The sequence below is a fragment of the Cydia splendana genome, chromosome 2, assembly GCF_910591565.1.
Source record: "Cydia splendana chromosome 2, ilCydSple1.2, whole genome shotgun sequence".
NCBI lineage: Eukaryota > Metazoa > Arthropoda > Insecta > Lepidoptera > Tortricidae > Cydia > Cydia splendana.
The window spans coordinates 22,204,211-22,217,045 of NC_085961.1; the positions used below are offsets into that span (position 1 = coordinate 22,204,211).

Below are 12,835 nucleotides of genomic sequence, written 5' to 3' on the forward strand. Positions count from 1 at the left end.
TAATTGACTATGCCGCAATGAGAGGCGTGGCATTCAAAACTGATATCAATTAGCCAAAAAAGCAAAACGGTCCGACACAGATAATTTCATAATCATTTAGATTTCCAAATTTGGTTACGATTCGTTAAGTTTTGGAGGAGGAAACAGAGGAGTACGAAACCTCGATTTTTGAGATTTTTACGCAGGATTTTTCGCCTTGTCCTTATCGCACTACTTTTAGGTGCCGCTTCCGTTAGCGAGACGGGTATATTTACCTAAAATATTTAAAACTCAGCTCCTGTTTCGTCTTAAAGTTTTCGATTATAATTTATTTATTTATTTTATTTAAAATTTAAATCAGGCAACAAGGCCCATATTACAAATACCTTACAGACTAACATACATATATATATATATTATAAACTTAAAAACTAAACACTATTTATGCGACAAAACGGCGTGGCTCCGTTGAATCGGCTGTTCTTGTGTCGGATTCGGCAGTTTGCCCCGGAACCTCCGAAACACGACACCTTTCGGCCAGAAGTCGGCGCACTCGATGGTCTCTTGCAGCGGTCGCGGCACGCGCACCACAAAAGAGTTGAAGTGCACGTAGTGGCGCGATCGAAGCTGGAACACCCTCAGCGAGTAACCGGTCTTCTGGTGTACATACTCCACCACTTCAGCAGCCGTGGCGGTGTAGTGCAGGCGCGACACATATAGCGCCTTACTCGGTGTAGCAACCCGCAAGCCAGAGTTAGCCGGTTCGGCGGTACCACACTGAGTCTTACGAGGCGCCGTGCGCGCCTTCTTCTTTCTTGATACCAGTGTGAAATCCTCCTCATCCACACCGGCAACAGGGAGCTTCTCCTTGGGAACCGCTCGCTCTTCAGTACCCTTTACAGGTACACTAACCCGGTTCGATGCGACTTTCGGACCGGCGACGACATCCGCGTAAACACGATGACGTGATTTGGAGGAGGCGGGGGGAGGGCGCGCGCGCGGGAGGCTGTGACATACAAACGGACGGACGGATAGACGCACATGATGAAACTACATATAAGGATTCCGTTTTTATAATTTCGGGTACGGGAACCACCCTAACTTTCTCGGTTAAGAGCAAATTTTTAATTTGTCGTCGCGCATTTATTATTCGTCAACTTTCGGTAAAATTTGGAGTATCCTAAACTCATTAGTCCTAAACATTCTTGCCACACATAGAAGAAGAAGAAATTAATCTTAATTTTACTAGAAATATCATCAGGTTTTGTAAAAACTTTTGACCTGTTTCTTGCTTTAATAATTGTTCTATTTCACGTTTGGTATCAATTTCAACTAAATCAAAGATACCTACTCGTAGAGTTCATCTTTTAAATTCGTTCAGCGGTTATTGATTCCCCATACAAACTTCCACCTCCCTTTTTACTTTTAAGGGTTAATTTGTGGGATAAAACTAGGTAACTTACAAGTGTAGAACGATTATAATAATCTGTGCAAGTGCGAAAAGTAGGAAAATCCCAACGATTATGTGTTCGTTTATATAGGGCATACAGGCAATTAAAAAAAAAACAGAAATAAGAAAAATCGTTTATTTGTAGTTTTGTACCTATTGTTTAATTATTTTCTTAGAAACATATTATGCGCATCATTGGCAATTATGGAAACGTTTAAAAAAAAATACATAAATCGCGTCCTAGTTACTTAACAACTCTTGGATCAATTTCATATGCATCCAATGCCTGCTCGATGGCTTCGTCTACGACGTATATATTATTCTCGGTGTCTTTAATAATTGTTTCGAACTGAAGCCACTTTTCCTGGCGAATGGATGTTATGGCATTATACACTTTGGTCTTTAAGTTGAAAACGTTCGTAGTTTCAAACGAGAATGAGCTCGAAAGGATATGTTCCCACAATAGTTCGGTCATAGATAGGTCATGATAGTTTTCTGGAAGACGTAGAACCTCATGTCCATGGGCTTGAAAAATCATATCTAGTTGATACCGCCTATCCTTAACGGGACATCGTGCAATGAGATCATATAATTCGGCTTTACGCATACTCGGCGAGTATGGAATGTTATTACGCTGTAACCAGCTTAACATATCGGCCTTAGTATGGTGCCTAGATATTGGTTCAATAACTGTTTTTCCATGCAGCGGACTGTTATCCATTATTATGACACTTGAAGCTTTCATAAAAGACAAAACAATGTCACTAATCCATTTACTGAAATCTTCCGCGTTAGGTTGGTTACAAAATAATCCTTTTTCCAGTCCGTTTTTAGATACAACATGGTAAAAAACATATCCTTCATTATTGGCCACATCTTCATTATCAAGCCAAGGCTTTTTAAAAGTTTTGTTCAAGTCTATTATTCTTTCGTCTATGTAGTAAATCGCTTTAGAAGCGGATCTTAACTTAATTATCTTTTTTAAAAATAGATATCTTTCGTAAGAAAGTTTAGGATCTTCGATTATAATATGCCCATAATTAGTATTCATCGGTTTATATCCCAATTGCTTCATACCACGGCAAAACATGTTTATGTTTGGTACCTTAACTTTCTCCTTTATTTTTTCGTAAATATCATTAAACGAAAATGATTCTTGCTGCGCATACATTGTTTTTAATGAATCATTTATAACAGCTCGATCAAATAAATCAGGTCGATAGCTAACGTTTTCAGAGTTCAATACGGCATCTAATACGTGTTCTGTTGTATCAGTGTAATACAATACTCTCTCTCTATATAATTCTAAAGGTCTCTGCAAACCATGAACACTTTCATATTTACATTTTTCGAAAATTTTACGTAAAATATCCTGATCTTGACAATCAAGTGCATTCTTTTCGTTTTCATCACCATCAACTTTTGCCATTGTCACACTGGAACAATAATCAGAGCAAGATATTTAACTAAATAGACTAAATAAAATAGGTAGGTAAAGCAATTAATGTTACGAATAGTGAAAGAAGGTAATAATACCTTTAGTTACACGTTATGTGATAGCAGAAAACACTCAGTCAACAGCAAAAACATATTTAAATAAATGGAACTCACCTAACGTGTTAAAACTCAAGTTTTGGTTTATTACACTGTTTACTGAACGTAAATACGCGTTGTCAATCTATCACAGACGCTGCCGCCGAACTGACTGAGGGAACCACGAGGGAGCCGAACGCGGCGGCAAGAGGGGAGGGGTAGCAGACTTCGATGGATGAAAGAGCGCGCTATATCTCAGCAACGCATGTGTGTAAACGGGATGGAATGTCACCTGTCTGGTTTGGGTGCGCTAGACACGCGTGAAAGAATTTTGTTATTGTTGCATTGCTGTTTATTATAAAAGAGTTTTAAACGACATATGTATAGTATTGTATAGTAATATTTTATTATTAATACAGTAATTTTATACATTTCGCGTTTGCGTTAAATCCGGTAGTTCTGATTTTTTGCAGACGTCTTTATGATGTTGGCCCAATGAATAATACAAGTTTGTTACTTCGAGCGCCGAACGCAACTTTGTCAAATATCGAAAAACCCGCGAAAATTTCGGTTTTCTTTTACGTTTGGGCGATTATAACCCTGAAGGACTAGTTTTTGATAGTGCCTTCTCAGGACTTTTTAAAGTGGACTAAATTTGCTACAATACGAGACTAGAATTGTCTCTGTACATTTAGTAGTTTCCGAAATAAAACCTTTCAAAATTTATATTTTTTTGAAATTGTATTCGTAGGGTAAGTAAGTGCAGTGAGTATGCACTTTTGTCTCAGGCGATGCAGCTTGGCGATTGTTCCTAAGGTCAAACAAAGCTGATTTGAGTGGGTAGACACGAGATCGTACCGTACCTACCCCCCAAAAAAGGGGGGGAAATGGTCGGCTCCCCAGGTGCAATCTATGCTATATAGCTTCCTGCTCTTATATTAGCAACTAGGGCAACTTATATATAGCACTCGTACTCGCAATGTCTCGGTTTTTGTGCTTCTGGCTTATGGAAGCCTGTGGTCCGCTTGTCAACTATTCCCAAGAATTGGCGTAGGCACATTTTTTTACGAAAGCAAGTGCCATCTGACTAGGGTTTGCACGACGGATCCGAAATGTATGGGAATATCCGCGGATCCGGATTCAGATCCGGATAATTTCATACATTTTGGATCCGGATTGCAAACCCTACATCTGACCATCCAATTCCAACCCTGAAGCTAACTAGGCCTCTGGGATAAACAAATTTGCATATAAGTAAATAGTTATAATCAGACATAGAAGTTTTTGTGGCAAAGACGAGTGTTTGAGAAAATGAAACTCGATAAATCTGTTATCGATAAGTCATAGATTAATATTTAAAATATGTAACTTCTACTTGCTGTAGGTAAGTTACCGAGAAATTTCAATACCTTAATACAAATCAAGTACAAAGCGGTAGGTACATAATTTCTTTATTACATATATTTAGTAGGTATGTACTTAAAAAATAAAACGTAAACTGTAGCATACACTATACAGTGCCAAAAGAATAGAAAACTACCAAAATAACAAAAGAGAAGAAGATATCGAACGTGTTGTGTATTTCGCGGTATATAGCTACCTTCTTATAAAATGTAATAAATATCTAAAAGTAGGTACCTATAACGTTCAGGTATATAACATCGATAATAGACATGTCGATATTTCGTTTTGTCAATCACTTTATGTTGCCACAAAAACGTCTATGTCTGGTTATAATATTACCTATTATTAAATAATAAGTGACTAACCAGCTAGCAAGCATACATATCTACATAGTACCTACCTACCTATTTATAGTATACAGTGTATACACTGTCAATAATAGTTTATATTACTCAATTATTAGGCATATTGTTACTAGTTTCCTCGCTATTTATTATGCGAGCGAATACACGAAGTAGGTACCTACCTACAACTCGAGAGTTTTGCATTATGTCCGCTTCAATACTTTCATGCTAAGAGGATTTATTTCATAGCTCCGTAACTAATACTAGCAGCTATTCTTATAATGAGTAATATAGCCTTTTCATCTATTTAAAGGTACTCATGATCAGGGCCCGGAATTCTCGTAGCATTTTTGAGCTGTCATAGGGACTTCTCGTTTATCGACTTCCGATTATACATATGTATATCGCTAAATCGCGAATGAGCGATCTCTTCGAGATAACCTTTGGATACCAACTTTTAGGAAATTATAAATAGAAATTATAATAATAATATGAAAGGCATAAGCCGTCCACAAATTATTTATAAGGGACAATAAAATATTATTATTTTAATTTCTATTTATATAATAATTTCCTAAAAGTATCCAAAGGTTATCTCGAAGAGATCGCTCATTCGCAATGAGACTGCATGTTGTTTACTTCTACTCGTAATCATATTTTACATATTGTATAAATGTAAAATATGTAAAATATCGATATACATAATGTAGGTATAATCGGAAGTCGATAAACGAGAAGTCCCTATGACAGCCCAAAAATGCTACGAGAATTCCGGGCTCTGCTCATAATATACTCCTTTGGTTGGTTTCTAAATAATTTTGTTATTTTGAACTTTGCTCCTTAGTAAGTGCAGGCGTTAAAAGTTTCCATATTAAGCGCTCCACACACCTTACTTATACTGAGGGCCTACCGCGAACCACGTTCGACGTGTTGCCTCTCTGTGGCGCTTGTAAATTCGTAAGTAAGTGTGACAGGGAGGCAACACGTAGGTATAGGCCCTCTAACGACAGGGACGTACATTATAGCTATACGTTGACACTTCTACGGCGGTTATCACACTGCTCCGCACTCCGGAGCGATGTCCGGTGCGGTTTTTAACTTTTGTACAGTCACCTGCAATAATATGTTACTCTTTGAAGGCCGCAAAAATATGTGACACGCTCTTATGGCTCTACAATTATTGCAGGAGACTGTACCTACTGTAGAAACTTGATTTCTTTCTAGAGCTACATGGTTTAAAAAAATATAGTCATTTTCCCTTTATAGGGAATGCCATTCCCCTGGCATTTCTATCTCAATAAAATAAGTCTAAATCATAACTTTACTACAGATTGGTGTCGTGTATAAAAAATACGTTGTGAAATCGTCATATTTTAAATTTTAAATACGTAGAGATTCAGTTGATTCAGTCATCCCCTCTAGCTGTCGGTGTCGGCTCTTTGATCAACTTTAATTAAAGCTCTTGCGCAAATCTCACTTTTTAAATTGCTTCATATACGCGAAGCCGTAATTACGGTATTACGCCGCATTTAGACGAAATACCTACTTGCCATCCCGCGAATGTATTTAATATTTTTGATTCATTTTAGACTTTTGATTCTACAATACTACACTCAACTATCTGCCCGATTCGAACTTTAAGATCCTTAAACGATATGGATTAGATGTGTCAGTGTCAAAAGTGTCGTTTTAGTTTGAAGAAACAAAAACGTCACATTTGACACTGAAATATCTAATTCATATCGTTTCTAAAGTGTCATTTTATAGAACTTGCTAACTTATGTAAACAAACCGCCATATTGAAACTGTCCCTGAATGATGATTTCAGTATGGCGGTTTGTTTACATAGTTAGCAAGTTCCATAGAATGACACTTTAGATCTATTATCTGACGTATCTTAAAGTTAGAATCGGGCTGTATGTATGTATATAATTGGGTAGCTCTGATAGTTTTTGGAATAAACAAAACGGTCAGTACAGGCCAATTCGAGTTTTATTTACTCGATCTCATTCCGATATGATACTGATCTGTCAGTGTCAAAAGTGACATTATAATACTTTAAACTCTCGCGTTTTATACACATATTTAACTACACAAACGGAATTTAAGGTAAAAACAACGAAAATTATATCGCGGTAATTAAACAAAAGTGACATTTCTTCAACCAACAACGTCACTTTGGACACTGACAGATCAGTATCATATCGGAATGAGATCCAATTCACAGGGATTAAAAGTCACAATAAAAAATGAGATCCAATAACTAAAACTCGAGTTGGCCTGGTAGTTTAAAAATGTTTACTTACATAAATAAATCAAATATGGAACGTTTACTTGTGTAGTAGTCTGTATGAGTTACTGCTAAAGTGTCATTCTATGGAACTTGCTAACTATGTAAACAAAAGTCACTAGTAAATTCATCATTCAGAGACAATTTCAATATGGCGGTTTGTTTACATAGTTAGCAAGTTCCATAGAATGACACTTTACAGTTTAATGTAGCACGGGGCTGGTTTTTAGGGTTCCGTACCCAAAGGGTAAAGACGGGACCCTATTACTAAGACTCCGCTGTCTGTCTGTCCGTCCGTCCGTCCGTCCGTCCGTCCGTCCGTCCGTCCGTCCGTCCGTCCGTCCGTCCGTCCGTCCGTCCGTCTGTCGGTCTGTCACCAGGCTGTACTTATCTCATGAACCGTGATAGCTGGGCAGTTGAAATTTTCACAGATGATGTAAGGTAAACGTACTGGTGCTCGACGCGGTCCCAGTACATGTCATCTTGAAGCTTAAGTCATTGTCAATAGAAGTGACAGCAAGGTGTCATCTATTGGGCATTAGCATTTCGAGCACTAACACGTTTACCTTATTTCTGTTGCCGCTATAACAAAAAATACTAAAAACAGAATATAATAAATATTTAAGTGGTGCTCCCATACAACAATCGCGATTTTTTTGCCTTTTTTTACGTAATGAAATGAAATTTTTTATTTCAGGCAACTAGTGGCCTATACATAAATACCTTAAAACTACCATACATATTAATAACCATACCTATATTAAAAAAAAACTAAACACTACATATCACATTATGGCTGCGAATGTAATAATACGTAATTAATTGTATTGTAATAGTACGGAACCCTTTGTGCACGAGTCCGGCTCGCACTTGGCCGGGTTTTTATTACTTTTATATATACATATTTGCAGTCTCATACCTACCTGCCTCTACTGCAAGTAGGTACTTACAGTGAGTTGCAAAATTGCACGTACAAATTAAATGAGTTGTGGCCGGGCAAGTTTACAGGCTGGCTGGGTGTATGTATGTATGTACACCCGTACCTGAAGTTAGCGTATACCTATACTTACCCATTACTTCAATTCTCATTTTCTATTTTTAGTTCTAGTATCATTTGAAAAATATCCAGGTACTCAAACGTTTAAATTTGGGATAGGTCCTTAAACTACGACAATTTCCCTTAGTCCTTACCTTGTCCGGGACCTAGGCAGCTATTTCTAGCTAGCCGTAATCACGCAAGCGCTGCCGGTTTTTCTTTTAAGTAACGTGTCCACTATATTTAAACGACAACTATGGCAATACTATTTACAAGAACATTTTCTCTTTGTAAGTATAGGATATATGTAGTAACAAACAAGAATATTGTATCTCTTTTTCATTCTCATCTCGTCGGACGAAAAATGAATGATTTCATGTTTGATAAGAGTTCAAAAAATGCTCACAACTAATACATATTATTACGCCCCGGCCCCACAAAATACATTAGTACAGGAGGTCTACGAGAAGGAGGAGGAGGAGGAGTAAACGGATAGTAATTACTTGTCATCAATGTGTAATGTTCCTCTACACGATGGGCCATCATACTGGCCCACTAAGACGGGCCAGCGTGTAGAGAGGGTAGTGGTATCGGATGGCTTATGGCGCGTCGGAATGGCGATGGGATGGCCACGGTGTCGGTTTTTCGTCCGCACATCAAAGGTAGTGGGCCAGCGATGGTGCGTACGCGTACAATTCTACATGTCACCCATTCCATAGTGCGTGCTCGCAACCATCGCATGGCCATCTCGCTGGTCCATCACAGGACCATCGTGAGTAGAGGAGCCATAACCATCGAATGGCCATCTCGTTGGTCCAGCGCTGGGCCATTGTGTAGACTCTACACTGTAGAGGAGCCATAATGTCTAATTGATATCATCCAATTTTAGCTGTCAGTAGTGTTAACTTTTCTTTAACCAGAAATGTCATAGTTGACCGAACCCATTACACACAATGATAACAAGAAATTACAATTTGAATGAGTCTCCTTGCGTCCACAATATATAAACAACATACATATATGTATGTATGTAAACACTTTATTGTACATAAGACAGGTTAAGATACAATTAAAAGAAAGTATACAAAGGCGAACTTATCCCTATAAGGGATCTCTTCCAGTCAACCTTTGAGCAATTGAGAGTAGACAAAGGAAAATGACAGACAAACGAACACATGTACAGAAAAGGAAATTATGGTTCAACATATACCTACGAGTCCTAGGTATAGGTTGAATGGATAATCTGGTCGTTTAAAAATATTGTGAAAATTTACCGTTCCGGCCCCACAATGGGCATGTAGCCTAAATACATCACGTAGTCGCGCATAGAACGTAAACAAAGCACTGCGGCCGCCCGGGGATATTTATCGGGACGCCCGCGATATACGTCGTCGGCTACACTTTACATTTTTAAACATCTCCGAACGACTTAGAGCCATGAATTCACTAGGAAAATTTTGCTTACGAGTACGAAAAGCATGTATGCCGTGTGCAATTGTGCAAGGATTGAACTTTTAAATTTATTATGCTTTTTTTACATTTCAGAATTTAGAATAAGACTTAAAATTTAATTATTTTGGATGAATAGAACACATAGGTACCCAAAAGTTTGATTCCTTAACATTTGGCCAAATTAGAGAATAATTATAGCGCACCGTGTAACATTGTCAGAATGTCAATTTTTTATGTTAGTCATAACTGTCATAAGGAGTAGGTATACTCGCTCCAGTACCTATCATATTTAATTAATTAAAAATCTTTTCATTGGATCTCTTTTAATTAAAATTGATACTAAGGAAATAAGGGTGACCAAAAATAAAGATTGGGCGCGCTCATAAAATAAAACCATTAAAAGCATTTAATACGAGCTTCAATAAGGAAGTTAAAAAATGTATCAATTGACTTTAAATTCAAATAGGTACTTATAAAGGAAAATTGTTTGGTGATGCTATAATTATATCCATATACAGTGAATCATTGATATTACAGTGAATCATACAACAACATGTTTTTTGTTGGCCCAATGGTTTTGCTTGCCTGGGGGACAGTGGCGGCTTTTGGCCTAATTCAAACATTGCTTATAAGATGTCACAACGATACTCGTACAATACCGCTCTGTCAGTGTTAAAAGTGACATTTCTTCAACCAAAGACGTCCCTTTTGACACTCCAGATCGGTATCGTACCGCTGTGACATCCTATAAGCATTGTTCGAATAGGTCCATCTATTAATTGAGACAAATTGCCTTGGGATATAAATGTACTCAGCTGGACTCCAGAAATATTAGACCTGCATGGAAGATCGCTTTTTAGTAAGTACCTATTTACAACCAAAGCTGTCTAGGTACACTCCCGGCCAAAATTATGGAAACAAGCTTATATTTCAATATGTAAATGTGGTTTATAAGCGATTGATTTTGAACTACTCTTTAACAATTTAAAAACAATATAGGAAAAATAATAGTATTAGCATTTTTAAAGTAAATAACTCAAATTCTGACTATGATAGTTGCCAGTTCAACATTTTGTAAGGCAATCAAAAAATGATTTTTTAAGGAACATTTTATGCTGCGATGACCTATTTTAAAATAAACTTACACCTGTTCACTTACCTAGCATAGAAAAATAAAGCTATATCAGCGGTGATTCGACAACAATAAACTAAACGTGCCATCGAATCTTGCGCGCACGCTACGCACGAGGATTTAATCCCTCTACCCTCTAGTGGAGTTCCATTATAATAGGAGTAAAATATAAAAATGTGAAACAAAATTCCTGCGATCCCTCTTTTAGTTAGCTTTCGTGAACGTTGTATCCAGGGCCCAAAAAGAAATACACCAAGTATTTTCCCAGGTAATTAACACTACACTAACATTAATAATCAAAGATACATTCCAAGCGCACTTGGAACCGAGATAGTAAACTTGAGTATAATGAGTATTCAACTCGGCTAGCTGGTAGCGCCGGGAAATGGGTCGCTGAATTCGCAGTATCTACCTAATTACTAAGGTGCATATATTTAAATATATATTTTATCTTTAATGCTATACAATTACAGAGGTATCGGCGGCGAAATAGTACCGGATTTGACTTCCGAGGATCGACCAACGAATTTAGGAAATTGCTCGAGTGATTCATTTGGTTACTTTAATTAAAAGCCTGAAAGGACTGGGAAAAACCACTCAGTGTGCCTGAAGCTGTCATTGTGTCTAGTATTTATATAAAAGTTTTTTTTAGATAACATTGTTCAGACAAACAAGTCATCGTGCAATAAAAAACTTTGCGAATAAATCTCAGGCTGCGAAGCATTGTCGTTTATATTGTGTAAGTAATTTTACGTTGATGGGCGCATCGTTGGCCGGGCGAGTGTTCTGTATTGTTCCACAGTCAAAACCAAGGTAATTGCCGTGGTTTAGTGTTGCGAGCGACGCATTGTTCCATTTCAGCTAAAAATATTTTTGAACAGAATTTTTTGCTTTAATTAAATGGACGCGGTTTTACTGTTTTAATTGTTTTTGGATTTATGATCTTCGGTCAATGTTGTTTAAACTTTCAATTCTATGATGCTGTCACACTTATCAAATTTTACAATGATTTTAGTTACAAAAGTTACTTAAATGCTAATATGTTATGTTAGTACTTAATTTCCGTAAAGATGCGTGGGTACGAAAATTCAGTGGTCTATCTATCACTGTAAGCGCCTTCCTCTCCTGCGTAATTAAATATATGATGTTTTTTTGTACGTTTGGGTATGAAGTTTACATGCATGTTAAATTCATTCACTCCAGTTGGTTAATTCAGACCTTGTACGAAATAAAGCAATAGAAAATTATTAGTGAAAAGTAGACTGCTGTAATTTTCTGACACTATTCCCATTTGTAAATCAAAAAGAACTGTACTGACTTAATGAGTATGTAGCTAATTTATTTTGATCGTGATATCACATGTACCTATGTTTCATGAATAACCTGTCCGATTGTGTTTTGATAGTTTAAAAAAAGTTGCCGATTCGACTTGTCAGTCAAATAGCGCAACAAGAACAACCGCTTCAGTGGACTAACAGACAATCTTCCTTCTTCTTCCTCGGTCCCTCATTGCTGAGGATCGCGACCATGTGTGCTCCGTCTCCACAGTGTGCGATCATAAGCCATAAGGGTCACGCACTGCTTGTTGCCGCCAACCACCCTTTTCACAACATCAGACCATCTCGTGGGTGCTTTTCCTCGCGCACGCTTGGCATCTATTTAACCCAAGATAATCTGCCTTTCTAGGTTATGCTTAACAGACAATACAATATAATAAATTACGTGGGTCTACTTAAGCTATGCACACATGCTCTTATCATTAACATACAAACAGGCAGTCAACTAAATTCTGGCAAATGGGTCACCTAATTGCCGTGTACCGGGCGCGCATAAAGATGAGGCCAGTTTTTGGCGCGACACTTGCCTCCTAATAAATGTATAGCGCAAACAAAGGTTATGTAAGAACGAAACGATAAATATAGAGCTTCAATACATTTACAAAATATAACTAATATTTAAATATAATATTTGCAATATTGGATTTATTGTCTGAGAGGAGAACAGACAGAATGTATCTTGAAATATTATCCAAATAATAATGTTGATACAAAAAACATTTTAAGCTACATAATCAGATACACAAATTACACAACACCCGTCACTTCTAACTACCTGCATGTAGATTTCCTGATTTCAATTACTTCTCCACCTATCTTATAGCGTTGACAACGGGAGAAGATTGCGGTGTCTAGTTATGGCACCATTTACGAGCAAG

The 12,835-nt window shown here is 37.4% G+C and overlaps 1 protein-coding gene across 1 annotated transcript; it reads right to left on the minus strand.

Annotated features, from left to right (window-relative positions):
• Positions 1-1,634: 1,634 nt before the first annotated feature.
• On the minus strand, positions 1,635-2,861 carry LOC134799668 (uncharacterized). The gene has a single exon (XM_063772111.1). The coding sequence runs from the start codon at positions 2,856-2,858 to the stop codon at positions 1,674-1,676; it is 1,185 nt and encodes a 394-aa protein (XP_063628181.1). The 5' UTR covers positions 2,859-2,861; the 3' UTR covers positions 1,635-1,673.
• Positions 2,862-12,835: the final 9,974 nt, after the last annotated feature.